The 15,636-nt window shown below is 36.5% G+C and overlaps 1 protein-coding gene across 1 annotated transcript in view; it reads right to left on the bottom strand.

Moving 5' to 3' along the window:
* CUBN (cubilin) overlaps positions 1–15,636 on the bottom strand; it is a 749,121-nt gene that overhangs the window by 156,364 nt on the left and 577,121 nt on the right. The window contains exons 53-55 of the mRNA XM_053713984.1: positions 9,698–9,923; positions 5,704–5,891; positions 3,979–4,135 (exon numbers count right to left, since the gene is read on the bottom strand). Coding sequence (XP_053569959.1) covers positions 3,979–4,135; positions 5,704–5,891; positions 9,698–9,923 — 571 coding nt within the window. The remainder of the gene's footprint in view (positions 1–3,978; positions 4,136–5,703; positions 5,892–9,697; positions 9,924–15,636) is intronic.

Genomic DNA, 15,636 nt, shown 5'->3' with positions numbered 1-15,636 from the left:
CTCCGCCTCACCACCCCCTCCTCCTTTGTACCTGTCCTCCGCCTCCCTCCCCTCTTAATACCATTAAGTGGACCTAACACTTAAAAGAAAACACAACTAATAACGGTCTATATTTTAGGCCATCACCTCCCTTCCTTTCCTCCCCCTTTTTTGTGTTATCCCTATACCAATTAGCTTACTTAGTAAGCAGAGGAAAATATATCCTATAGAAACCTTCATCTTGTTAATCCATGTCAACAGTTTTAACTTGCCAATAGTTGTATTCATTGCAAAATAGATATTAAGAATTACAGAATATGAGCAGGTCTTAGTTGCACTACAAACAATTGAGCGAAACACCGGAAGTTATTAGCTTTTGTCATCACAGTTGCCTTCCCCTTTTCTTTAATCAGGCCCCTCTTTCCCACTTTCCTTCTCCTCTTCCCTCTTTCCTCCCTCCCATTTCCCCTCTCTTTAACCATTTTTTTTCCTCCCCCAGATCGACATGGCGTAATCCCCAGCCTTAACCCTAACTACGCTAAACACCAGAGGTCTTAACTCTCCTACGAAGCGAAGATTGCTATTGAACTATTTAAACATGCTGAAAACTGATGTTGAATTTTTTCAGGGAACACATTGGGTGGAAGGAGAAAATGTTAGACTTAAATCTACAGAGTTTCCTAATATATTTTCATCTTCCTATAGTGGGAAAAGTAGGGGAGTAGCCATCCTGATCAATAAAAATATCTCATTCCAGCCTTTGCACTTAGAGCAAGACGTGGAGGGAAGGTACCTCGGGTTAATATGCAAATTAAACAATTCTACATTTACCCTAGTTAATATCTACACTCCCAATCAAAGACAGCTGAATTTTTTGCTGCTAGGTCTAGTTGACAAAATCAAACAGGGTACCTTAATTTTGGGTGGAGATATTAATTTAATTTGGGACCCAGATATGGCTAGAAAAAATTCTAGACCTGATACTACTGACTCATTTACTAATTCAACAGGCCACAAATTTCCAGACCTTATATATCAGTATCAGTTCTTTTACTCATGGAGATCCATACACCCATCGGATAGAGATTACTCATACCTATCCCCAACTCATAAATATTACTCTCGCCTGGATTATTTTTTTACCGACTCTTGGACTTGGAATCCAAAATGCCAAAATGTCCTCTTGTTCCTGGTCAGACCATGATGCGGTCTCATTTACCTTGCCAGGGAACACAACTATCTCAACTAGACCTATGTGCAATTTCCCTCAAATGCTATGGTCCGAACCACCCTTTCTTAGTTTGCTTCAGGAGACAGTTAGAGATTATCTATCCAGTAACCCAGAAGGTGGGACTTCACATCAAATCAGATGGGCAGCCTTTAAATCATACATTAGGAGATTTTGTATAAGCACCATGGCAAAAATTCAAAGAGAAAAGGGAGCTCCCCTAGGTAAATTAGTATGTGATCTTCGGCAGATGGATAAATTAAATAAAGCTAATCCCACACCTGCCCTCTTAGATAAAATACAACACCTAAAGGAACTTATTAAAGATAGAGAACTCCAGAGAGTTCAGGAGGCAGCGAATAGGTTCAAACAACTAATGTATTCTAAGAGCAATAAGGCAGATACACTTCTAGCTAGGAAACTCAGACAGAGAGCAGCGATAGTGAGAATCCTGCATATTACATATAATAGTCAGACCAGGGGCGTATTTAGGTTTTGTGCTGCCCTAGGCACATAGAATCCTGCTGCCCCCCCCCCTCCCTCCGATTTAGGTCATTTTCGGCCATATAATTTTTTGGTTAGGGAGTTGTACCTTTTATTTTTTTTTTATGCTGCTGCATTTTAAAATTACATTTTCCCCAGCCAGGGCTCGTAAAAATCTTGCATACAGTGAGGCTTAGATTAGAAAGTAGCATGAGCCTATCTAGGTTTAGCTTTCAACAAAGAAGAACACAAGAATAAGAGAACATGAGCCTACCTAAGTTTAACTTTCAGCCAAGAACACCAAGAAGAAGAGAACAAAGAAAATATGATGATACACGTAAATTTGAAAGTTGTTAAAATTGCATGCCTTATCTGAATCATGAAAGATTAATTTGGACTTTACTGTGTCCCTTTAAAGGGATACGAAACCCACATTTTTTCTTTCAAGATTCAGATAGAGCATTTCATTTTAAACAACTTTTTAATTTAATCCATTCTAAACTTTTCTTTGTTCTCTTGGTATCTTTAATTGTAAAATAGGTATGTAAGTTTAGGAGCTGGACCATTTTTGGGTCAGAACCTGGGTAGTAATTGCTGATTGGTGGGTGGCAAAATGTAGACAGCCACCAATCAGCAAGCACTACCTAGGATGCTGAACCAAAAATGGTCCTTTGTCTCCTAAGCTTACAGATTGCATGCTCTATCAGAATTGTAAAGCGGCTCAGCTGCACTCCACTAACACACAATCATCAATCAACCAACCCTTGAAAGTACCATCCATACACATAAATACACTCATACAGGGGGATGGGAATCAGAATCAGATCATCAGGGATTGGGATAGCAATGGTATTCTGGGAATCTTTACATAAAGCAGGGCAGGCTCTAAAGAAGGAGCCACTAGCAGAGAATTGAAGATAATATATTTAAGCAGGCAAGTAAGAAAAAAATAAACTCATTTTTAATTTTTTATTTTATTTATGATATGAATCTATGATGTTGATGCCTCATGTCATGTGGATGTGTGCCTGGATTCTGCCCCGCCCCCCTTCCATGATCAAAATGAAAATCTCACCACCACACTCTCACTGTAACCACCACCAGGCTCACATTTTTAAAAAAATTCAAAGTAGAAGTACTAAGTACTGTAATAGCCAGGCCCCAGGCCTCACAGAGTCACAGCCCATATTAGTTCATATCCAATCCATACCATAACCAGCAACCATGCACCACATGCATTTATCAATTATTTATGAGATATGATATGATTGATCATGATGCCTCATGTCATGTGGATGTGTGCTTGTGCCCGGATTCTGCCCTGACATGCCCCCCTTCCATGATGGTCAAAATTAAAATCTCACCACCACACTCTCACTCACCAACAGGAGTGCCCACTGCCCATCCCAGGGTCACATTATTTACAAATTCAAAGTAGAAGAGAGACAAAAGTAAATATTCACTGCACTGTGTACTGTATGTAAAAGTAAATAGTAGTAGTATAACTTAAATACTTCACTTTCACTGTGTAGTATAGTACATAATAATATTAGCCATTAGCCAATAATAGCTACTGCCAGGTATCCAGGTATCCACTGCCAGTGCAATTCAGGTCTGCCAGACCTCGTTGAATACGGCGAGCAATACGCTCGCCGTATTCAGCATTGCACCAGCAGCTCACAAGAGCTGCTGGTGCAACGCCGCCCCCTGCAGACTCGCGGCCAATGGGCCGCCAGCAGGGGGGTGTCAATCAACCCGATCGTACTCAATCGGGTTGATTTCCGGCGATGTCTGTACGCCTGCTCAGAGCAGGCGGACAGGTCATGGAGCAGCGGTCCATTCGGAGCTTGATAGATAGGCCCAATCTTGTAAAATCGGAAGAATTTTAGGAATCCGAAAGAAATACCAAGAAAATCCTCTGGAAGAGCACCATTCAAAAGTGCACCATTCAAAATATGTCCTTCAGATATTGGATACATTTTAACAGTGTTTTAGAACTTTTCTACACTTTTAAATTGTTTTTTTTTTTCTGTCAGGCTTGAGTGGAAATTCTCACATTTTAATAAAAACTGTTTTTGCTTATTAAAAAAAATAAGCTCAAATCACTTTTTAAACTATAAAACTTGTACACTTATTAGATGTGGGCATATAAATGTTCATTAATGACTGAAGTATTTAGACACGTAACATTTCATATAAGTGCTTGGCAAACAATAGTCTAATTAAAGATAGCTAAACTTATCTGTTTACATCTGACAATCTAATGCATGGTTCTTACTAATACTTACTGCTTATAAAAGAAGCTGAAAAGCCACTTCCTGGAGAGTCTTGTGACTGGAACGTTAATCTTCCAATACTGTTTGGAGTAACAACTGTGCCTGGAGCAGAGTTCCCACAACTATGGGCTAACGGTGCCTCTTGGGTTTCTTCAGAACCCCCCCATATCTGTACAGTATAAAAAACAAATTAGTAATAATATTTCAGAACACTAGTCTGTGAAATTTATATTGTAAATACATCATTTATGGTAATTATTGCTACTGCAAAACCGATATTTTTTGAGAATAAAGTTTATTATAGTAAAATATTGACTGATCAAAGATTAAATGGATACTGAACCCAATTTGGGTGCTTGTTGATTGCTGGGTACATTTAGCCACCACTCAGCAAGCTATACCCAGGTTCTGAACCAAAGATGGGCTGTCTCGTAAGCTTACATTCTTGCTTTTTCAAATAAAGATACCAAGAGAACGAAGAAAAATTGATAACAGAAGTAAATTAGAAAGTTGCTTTAAATTGCATGCTGTATCTGAATCATGAAAGAAAATAATTGGGGTCAGTATCCTTTTAAGCTTTGATCAGTCAATATTTTACTATAATAAACTTTATTCTGAAAAAAATAGTATCCCTTTGAAAAAAAAAAAATCCCAACAAGCCCCCCATTAATTAAGCTGTGTAAGCAGCTTTGGGGCCTCTCAGTGCAGGCATCTGAAATTTAGTAGCACCAGTCTTACGAAATTTGCTTCTTAATGTGTCTGCAACCTCAGAGTTTTAAGGATTTATAGACATTCCGCACTCATTCATTGGGGATGATTAACAATTGGTTGTACGAGAGTAGGTCTGCATGCTTCATAATAAATGGGGGCCAATGTCATGGTTGGTGATTTTGTAGCATTTTTGTAATAATTCTGAGGTGTAAACAAGTTAAAGAGTCTTAAATTTGATATCAGTACTGGGAATATTTTACTTTAAGTCACATATAAAAAGCTAGAAGTATATGTAGCTTAAATAAATGGTTCCTTTATAATTAACTCTAGTATAGGATACATTGGAGGAGGAAAACGTGTTGACTGGTCTACATGATCTGTGGACAGGTCTGAGTGACAAACAAGTGAATAGACTAAGCTTTTTCAGTTTTCTAGTGTAAAATAAAACCAACAGTATAATTCACCAATATATTATGGCTCAGTCACATTTTCCATTATTTTAGATTACTTCACACATTTGTTGCATTAAAAAGAGTAATATTTTTAGTTTTATGTTGTTCTTAACAGGAAATACATGTGTAAATGTAAGGTGGGACCGATTGCTTAATGACTGACTGGGAACAATTCCAACAAGCATAAATATATATTTATATTTAGTATAGAAGGATCCATTAAAGAAATAAAAACAATTTTAAGGATTCAATCACCCTTTCACTGCTCTCTTGATTACTGGTGAAATAATCTGTTGGATTTATTTGTATACATTATTAACAGTGCAGTGGACACACACTATCTGTATCACTGACACACTATTATATTGTCATATTTACTATTTTGCTGACAATTTTTTTTTTTTTTAACTTTCTCAACTGAATGTTGGGGACAATAAAAGTTGATACTGTGCCCCTTATAGAATTAATTACACAGTTATGAGACTTTAATTTGATTTGTCTATATGTATTTGAAGCACAATATAAACAGAAACATGGGAAATTTCAGGTTGCTATAAAAAATGATGCTACTAACCTTTACATAGCTTCTTTGGCATCCATCATTGTTATCTGGTATATGAAAGTTATTATCAAAAGTCATCTCGAGATGATTGCTGGCATGAGCTTGTATTATCCAAGTGCATCTACTATCTGGAGGGAAGTTTTGAGGCCAACCAGGAGATTTGACATTACCAATATCTGCATGGATGTACCCTCCACAGCCTATAAAAGATATTCAGAATGTTTGGTAAAGCTGATGAAAACAATAATACACTTGGGTCACTGCAGCAGAAGTCATTGTATATTTTAGATAAAAAGGAAACCAAAAATGCTAGTTTTAATAATCTATTATAACCCTTCATATTCCATGTTATCTTTTTGCAAGTGCATTGCTAACAAATTAAAAAAAATAGACCATAATTGAAAAAAATTATATTTCTCTTACTGATTGTATGTCCCAAACAATGCCGATACCTAGCAGTGCAATATAACAACACTTAAATCTATTGTCTCCTTAAATTCAGTATACTATAAGTAGACTAAAAACAGCAATTTGCACCTGCACACCTAGTAAAACTGTAAACATAATTATAAAATCAACACCAATATGGCAACTTTATTTAATATAACATCATTAGTGCTAACAACACATTAAAACAATTCAATCCGTAAAACTTATCCCACAGGAGGATATTACATAAAAGTGGTCTGTACCTTCAGCACATACTAAGTCAAAAACAACTTAATTCAGATTGCAGTTCAGATTAATAATAAAAAAGGTACCCATGCTTATGGTTTGGAAACATCCAAAAATAACTTTTTTAATTATTCATCTGAACTGCAGACCAAGAGGTTATTCCTTCAGTGGTTAATATCCTACAGAACAAAGGCATAGGGTCGTGAGCTTTGTTCTTTAGTCAAATGCTTCTAATAGTGTGTTTTTGTATAATACTCTGTGCATTGTCACCTAAGGATAAATAGTAACCCATTGCCCATACAACAAGAGGGATCAGTCACAATTCACTAAATATGTCTACTAGGCTTAAAACATATATATATATATATATATATATATATATATATATATATATACATACACACACAGGTGGCCCTCGGTTTACAACGGTTCAATTTGCGCCGTTTCAGAATAACAACCTTTTTTTTCAGTCATGTGACTGCTATTGAAAAGCATTGAAAAGCAGTGCACTAATTAATATAGCCAGTAGGTGGAGCTGTCCGCTTGTGTTGCAACAAAGTTATGCAATTTAGCAGACTGAAATTAATCTGTGTACACAGAACAGACCTTAGCTATCAAGCAGCTTTCAAGCAACAAGATCTAGCAGCCACTTCCCTATTATCTTCCAGCCCAGCTGCTTGAGGTGAGGGTGCCTAACTGCCTATTAATCACTCTAGATTAAAATGCATAGAATAGGTGCAGACCCAATATTATCTAACATGCTAACAATGCAGAGAACTGTTTGCAGTAAAATGCAAGTAAAAAAAGTTTTTGTTCATTAAACTTAGTTTGATGATACAGTCTGTTGTGTGATTATTTCATTTGGTTTATAATTCTGTTTTGCATTTAAAGTCTTTATTTCAAAGCTTTAAAAATAATGTATTAGATGTTACTTTTGAGAGGAGCCTGGAATCCAACTCCCTCACTTCCCATTGACTTACATTATAAACTGGGTTTCAATTTACAACGGTTTTGATTTACAACCATTCCTTCTGGAACCTAACACCGGCATAAACTGAGCGCTACCTGTATATACAAAAGTCCAATTAGCTGATCCACCAACCTGTTGGTGGCAGCTACTTGGGTGCAAATACGTAAATAATACCTCCAAAAGAAATGCACTCAAAGGACCTTTTGGGTGAATAAATCCAAAATTTATTTAACATTTTGGAGATGTGCAAATCCCCTTCATCAGATGCACTCACAAGACCCAAAAGGTCCTGTGAGTGCATTTGTTTTGGAGGTACAGTACATATATATATATATATATATATATATATATATATATATATATATATATATATATATATTACTGTTAAAAGTTAAGAAGAATAGAAGAGAGAAAAAGTATGAAATATCAGAAAGAATAAAGCCAATCTTGCCCGGCACTTAGACTATCCTGTTTAGTTAACTATTGCATTACCTTGGGATAAGGGGTTGATCAAGGGTAAATAGCGATACAATTTATAATTCCAATATAAACACAAAACTTGCTTCAATTATACTAATTTATTTGCCATTACTTAAACAACATTTAGACTATCCTATTTAAGCACATTACAAATCTTATCACAATATAATTCAATATTAACCCAATATAATAGAGTCCATTTAAGCTGGGGATCCCCAGAGATAATTCTGATGTGGCCAGTTATCTTTTTAACAGGAACTTGTTGTAGAACAATTTAACGATACACAGTTCACAGTTAACTGTATCCACAAGCCTTATTGTGAAAAAGGCAACACTTGCGGTAATATACACAATTCACTTTTAAGTAGTACCCGGACCTCCGGTTGGTTTCAGAGAGGGGGGTCACAAATAACAACCAAACCAGTGACTTTGTTGTCCTTTCACCGTGCGATCCTCCGCTTACTTCGGTTACTCAATACTTGCCGATTGTCATCGCAGTTGCTTATCACAAACCCTCATGCTTGGCGTTTCAAAGTCGCAATGAGTGATATGCGATTATGAGGTGTCCTGTATAGCACAAAAGAATACCAACAACCCAATCAAGATGGTAATCGGCAAGTATTAACTTGCAATTGCTGGAGTGGATATACCTGACAGAGGGTTTGTGATAAGCAACTGCGATGATAATCGGCAAGTATTGACTTGCAATCAATGGAGCGGACATACCAGACATAGGAACCGCATCAAGAAGCTGCAACCCGTGGGAACTCCGAAATTGGTTGGTATTTCGCAAGGTGAAGGGGAGGAGGACTGTCTAAAATCAAGTGAGTAAATCTGAGTAACCGAAGTAAGCGGAGGATCGCACGGTGAAAGGACAACAAAGTCACTGGTTTGGTTGTTATTTGTGACCCCCCTCTCTGAAACCAACCGGAGGTCCGGGTACTGCTTAAAAGTGAATTGTGTATATTACCGCAAGTGTTGCCTTTTTCACAATAAGGCTTGTGGATACAGTTAACTGTGAACTGTGTATCGTTAAATTGTTCTACAACAAGTTCCTGTTAAAAAGATAACTGGCCACATCAGAATTATCTCTGGGGATCCCCAGCTTAAATGGACTCTATTATATTGGGTTAATATTGAATTATATTGTGATAAGATTTGTAATGTGCTTAAATAGGATAGTCTAAATGTTGTTTAAGTAATGGCAAATAAATTAGTATAATTGAAGCAAGTTTTGGGTTTATATTGGAATTATAAATTGTATCGCTATTTACCCTTGATCAACCCCTTATCCCAAGGTAATGCAATAGTTAACTAAACAGGATAGTCTAAGTGCCGGGCAAGATTGGCTTTATTCTTTCTGATATTTCATACTTTTTCTCTCTTCTATTCTTCTTAACTTTTAACAGTAGTTTAATAAATTACCAATCTCCGTGCACCTTGTTCCTGCAAATAATGCTAAGAAAAGCAGGAACAAGAGGACCAGTATAATTGTAATATCTTTGGTGCTGCTAGTTTTATATAACTTGGATATATATATATATATATATATATATATATATATACAGTATATATATATTCCTTTTTACAGTAACTATAAAACACCCCATTCTAGGCAGCGGGGCTGCAATACACTTGGTTTGCTGTGTTCACGTTTCTAGTCTCTTTGGGAACACTACTTTTTATCCCACCCAATACTACCAATAACAATACCAGAAAAAAAGGAGACCATCAGAACACAACATCACATTTTATTAACAAAGACCAATAAAATATAGTTTAGCATTTTTATTGTGCTCAGCACTAAACAGTAAATGAATTGCAACAAAGAACAAGATTTATACAAGATCTATATTTGTATAATATCCTAGAATATGTTACCTAAGGAGTCAGAGGTCCAACTGGCATAGAATCCTCCAGCTTGTGGAGAATTGTCTGAATTGAATATTACCAACATTTTATTAGATCCCGACTGAAGGGTTCCAGGAGATACAGTTCCGCAATATTGTCCAATCACTGGTGATGCCACAGAACCACCATTAATTACAGTAACAGAGCTCGAGCGGCAGGCTGATTTATATACAATGTCCAAATGTGTAAATGATAGCTGGGAAAAAATAAAAGATTTTTCTTAGTGAACAGACCAGAGTTATTAAAACTGTGTTCTATAGTTGCATTTACTTGAATAGTACATTCAAATTGTAACATCATTGTATAATCTAACAATAATAATAACAATACTAACAATACCTTGTGTAAATGAATGCTTTTTGGAAATAAAATATATTCAGGAGAATGTGCTCACTTTTTCATTAATCAAGGAGAAATAAAAGGCTAATGGATATTAAGCATGGAACTAGTAACGAGGGAATTGTCTAATCCAAGGGGAGTAGAAAAAGAAGGATAATTTACAATGAAGGACAATTAAAGAGATTAATCAAACACATGTACAAAGACACATTTTATAAGGGGTCAAATACAGTTTAAGTTTGAATGAGCCCTACACTGGGAGTGAAACATTGAAATGACAACTGTGGCATTACTGAAATCAAAATGAGTTCTCCTACTTCTCCCACACCTTAAATGCTTGTACTTCCACACTTATATATTATTACTAGAAGCCAATGATGAAACAATAACACAGAAATGCTTTACTAAGTAAAAAGCAGCAGTATATAAACATTGCTGCTAGAGGTGATAATAAGACATTTTTAAATGTTATTAATAGAAGTTACAAAACAGAAGAATTGAAAAGACCCCATTTTAGCAGTGAGCTTAACCGCCCTATATTCAATGAGGATTACTTTACATAACTGTATAAACATGCATTAATCTAAAACTAAATGTCAAGGGGAGATTACTACATGGGGCTAGGAGGCTAAAGAATATGAATTGGGATTAAGCTAAAAATGTTTCTGCTTTTACTAGTTTGTGTTTTTTGTTACGTAGGGAGCATCATGTAGGGAGGATAATTTGGGTGGGTTTTGTGGTGTATTGCTGTGATAGGGACAATTAAAGGGTAAAGGTTAAAGTTAATTGCAAATAAGTGAGACTAGTTCAACCACAGAGAGGGTTTGTTGCAGAAAATAAACTGGGTTTATTGCAGTAAGGCAAGATCATGATTAGATTGATTGCAGTTGGGGCTGGTTTGTAGTTACAGCTAGCTGGGGTTGGGATTAGGTCATAGTCGAGTTAATTTCAATTTGGATTGCTGGGTCACAGTTAGGAATAATTGTCAGTAACACTAGTATCCTTATGAGATAGAAACAGATTATGATAACGGGGGTCAAAAATATCCTCATTATTGGGACCAGCTATAAGAACCACAGTTAGTCAATAACATAACACTCAGATAGTTCTCTGTCACTAAGTAGTATCTATACAAACAATATCATTTTCTTAGTATCTCTTAGTGTTCTCTGTCGCTTAGTAGTATCTATACAAACAATATCATTTTCTTAGTATCTCTTAGTGTTCTCTGTCGCTTAGTAGTATCTATACAAACAATATCATTTTCTTAGTATCTCTTAGTGTTCTCTGTCGCTTAGTAGTATCTATACAAACAATATCATTTTCTTAGTATCTCTTAGTGTTCTCTGTCGCTTAGTAGTATCTATACAAACAATATCATTTTCTTAGTATCTCTTAGTGTTCTCTGTCGCTTAGTAGTATCTATACAAACAATATCATTTTCTTAGTGCACCGCCTAATCGTTATCTAGCTCTTGTTTTTTTAACTCTGCATTTCAGATTAGTGATTAATGCTTTATATAATTATGACTACCTTGAGAGCACAAACAAGAGAGAACCAAACCTCTGTGTGATCCTATGAACTGAGAGAACAGATACACCGGCAAATAAGCTGATGTAAAAGTGCATGCCAGAATTCAGAATGCTACAGGAATATTACAGTTGTAAACATCCGTTTGCCAATAAACTACAAAAAAATATCACCTAGTACATTGGGGACATTTTGGCTTTGGCCTCCAGTAAATACAAATGATGGCCAAAGCATCCACATAAACATTTATTTTTCAACTTGCTCAGTACTTATTAAGTTAAAAAAATAAAAAAAATATATATAAATCAGATTGGGATGATTGCAGTCAGAGGTGGCTGCTTCTTAACTTAAGTTTCTGGCAAGCCGGAAACTTCTGGAGTAGATTGCAGCATCCGCTGCTTGGTAAATCTACCCCTATGGGGTATCATAAATAAATAAAAACAAAACCAAAAACAACAAACCTTTTTTACAACATTACCACATTTGGTTTTGTGCATTGGTAACATCAAAGCGTTTTCATTGATAAAATGTTACAAGAATGTACAGTACAATCTTAAGACTTTGGGGCCTATCTATCAAGCTCCGAAAGGAGCTTGACGGCCCGTGTTTCTGGCGAGTCTTCAGATTCGCCAGAAACAGCAGTTATAAAGCAGAGGTCACAAAGACCGCTGCTCCATAACCCTGTCCGCTTGATCTGAGCAGGCGGACAGTATTCGCAACAATTCAACCCGATCGAGTACGATCGGGTTGATTGACACCTCCCTGCTGGCGGCCGATTGGCCGCGAGTCTGCAGGGGGCGGCGTTGCACCAGCAGCTCTTGTGAGCTGCTGGTGCAATGCTGAATACGGAGAGCGTATTGCTCTCCGCATTCAGCGAGGTCTTGCGGACCTGATCCGCACTGTCGGATCAGGTCGGTAAGACCTTTGTTAAATAGGGGCCTTTGTCCCCTAGTGGGTTAAATGAAAAATTGGAGTTTGTCTCCTTTCTAACCTGACCAATCTGTAAATATGTGTATCTCCAGTCGTTCATGTACAAGCAGTGTGTCTGCTTCATGTGCTCAAAACCCCAGCCATCTGTGAATAATTTTGTGATTATTTGATGTGTATTATATCAGAATATTTTGATTATTAGATACAATTATCAAATGTGGTAATGTTGTAAAAAAGGTTTGTTGTTTTTGTTTTTATTTATTTACAATACCCTGTAAGAATAAGGTTGCAAGAGACACTGTATTGGATTATGAAAATACAAAGACGAAAAGGCTCAAGGCACAAATCGCATAAGTGTTCGCTTTAGCGTGACTCTGTAATGGTCCTTTATGAATTCCAGCAGCTGCTGAGTTCCACGTGATAACCGTATACAATAAACAGCAACCTCTACAGGGTGATGTCACAACTCAGAAGAAGCTCAGAGAGACCATGAAAGCGGAGTGAATAACGCACAGGGACGCGTTGGTTTGCCGCTACCTTTTACTGTTTGGATCCCCTCTTCATCGCATTACCCTCTGTGGCTTGTACACACTCCTTGATGCTGGGACGCCGCATGTGGATAAGTATATATGTGACCGGAGGCACCGGAGATATCGCTGGCTGCGATTCTTTTCACACTATCTGGTTCCGTGAGTGAAAGTATTATTGCTTTTGACTGTGCAAGGATCTATCAGGTTGTCTTAAGATTGAATAACTGCCTGTGGACACGCTTATGTTTTGCTGCTCTTTGAAAAGCTTTTCTATCATTCCGTTTAAACTGGAGAACTTTACTAGCATTGACTGCTTCGATGAGTTCACTAACACTTATGCATTTAAGCCTTTCTGCATTGTATGTCTCTTCCAAGCAACCTTTGGAAATCTACTTTGGCATTAGTAGCTTTACTGAGATTATGTGGTACACCACAAGTTTATTTATTTAAGCTGGCTACTTCCTTGTACTACATTACAATATGGGGGACCCCTCACTTGTATGATTTTAAAGGTTTATATATATTGTATTTCTAATAAATATACTAAACATTTTTGTGCATAGATCGCTTGTATCAGTTTCTTCAACCATTTAGATTTAGATACTGTTTTATACGTGCTGTTTGCCTAGACTTTTAGATCTCACTTATCCCGTGAGATCTACTCTTCTCTTATATGCATGTATAGTTCTGGTGAACTGCTTATGCAATGCCGCCCCCTGCAGATTCACGGCCAATCGGCCATTAGCAGGGGGTGTCAATCAACACGATCGTATAGGATCAGGCGGATTGCTGTCCGCAGTCTCAGAGGCGGCAGACGAGTTAAGGAGCAGCGGTCTTAAGACCGCTGCTTCTTAACTCCTGTTTCCAGCAAGCCTGAAGAATCAACTTGTAATACCCCTTTTTTATTTGAAATTACAATCAAAAGTTCGTCTTAAATTTTTTTAAATATTACTTAGTAGTGCTTAACAACTGATACCGAGATTTCGGAAAGAAGTGGAAGTCCTGTCTTTAGTTCTTTTCCATAAATAAATTGTATTTTTATTATAATATGATGTTTATTTGGGAATCATGTAAGCAGATTGTGTTGGAGTTTTTCCTTTTCCTTTTTGAATACTATTGCAATGAGGTTTGAGTTTTTATTAATATCATGAATATTGTATAACATGTATGACAGGAAATCTTTGTTATAAGATTTATTTCTGTTCACAATGAAAGTAAGTAAGAAGGCAATACATAAAAGTTACCCTTGTTGTTGATAGGTAAGCCATGGCTTCGATCATGGTATACAATTAGATTACATTGGTTATTTATTTATTTAGATAAACGGCAACGATTACGAGATACATCTGTGTGAAATGGGCTGGTTTATCAACTGACAGTAACGTTAATAACATAAGTCTGATGTTCAGCAAAATAAAGGTATTGTAAGAATGTCTTCTGGGGTGTCAAATGACGTGACACATTTCATTAATGCTTGAAATATAACATTGCTTGATAATAGGATCCGTTGATTCATTCATTTTATGCAATTTTTGTTCGTAACCGGATATTTACAATATATGCAAGACACTTAGAGAGTGACATATGGGAAACCCTCAGAGAAACAGGGCATATAGAAACATTTGAGTTCAATTTTGGCAACATAGTAATATACATAGAAACATATATTTCTTTAAGAGAGATCGGGTCACGCTCTCATGTTTTGCAAATATCTAGGTAATCAGACACCGCTTCTAACAAGGTGTGTGTTGAAGCCTGAGACTGATTGGAGTTAGGACATTTAAAAGCTTGTGCTACAAGATGTACGATAGACACCTGATGAAACTTCATAGAAGCAGGGAGATGAGGGACACGCTAAACAATGTTTAAATGGCATTTAACAGTAGTTTAACAAAAAATATACTGGGTGTAGACTGTCCCTTTAAGCTGAGAAACGCATAGTGTATTGTTTTAATCCCTAAAAGCTATTGTTGGTAGAAAATGGTTTTTAATTTATCTGTTTTAATAAATTATTTTAAATTTATATATGGTGAAGCATGAGCGTTCATTTTGATCCTGGATTGGAAGCAAGCAGGGGCTTGGAATCTGCCAGTAAGCTGGGACACTGTGATATCCTAGTCTGTTCCAATTAGCACACATTGGTGATGCAACTTTTGTGAGTATCATTGAATACCAAGTTTTTACTGCACATGAAGTGGGGACAATATTTCTGTTTGTTTTTATCTTCGCAGAGTGAGAATTTATTTTGTTTCAGTAGTCTTTTTTTTTTTTTTTTGGAGGGGTTGTTTTTGAGGTGAGCTTCTTTTTCAGGGGGATATAATTGTGTATATTTTTATAATAGTATTTTTTTTCAGTAATGTGTTTTTTTTATTATAATATTTATATATATTTTTTTAACAACTTAAAGGATCTTAGTCTAGAAGTGAGTTTAAAGGGATTTGTGGTGGGGAGTCAGTTAAGGTTGAGAGTCTTATGGTGGGTTTAAGAATTTTTAGGGGTTAAAATTAGTTAGGGTTTTTATGGGAGTTGTGGAGATTTAGGGGTTAAAAGCAGTTAGGGTTTTATGCAATTAGTTTGTAG

This window comes from Bombina bombina, chromosome 5 (assembly GCF_027579735.1).
Source record: "Bombina bombina isolate aBomBom1 chromosome 5, aBomBom1.pri, whole genome shotgun sequence".
Lineage (NCBI taxonomy): Eukaryota > Metazoa > Chordata > Amphibia > Anura > Bombinatoridae > Bombina > Bombina bombina.
This window is presented reverse-complemented; position numbering and strand designations above follow the sequence as displayed.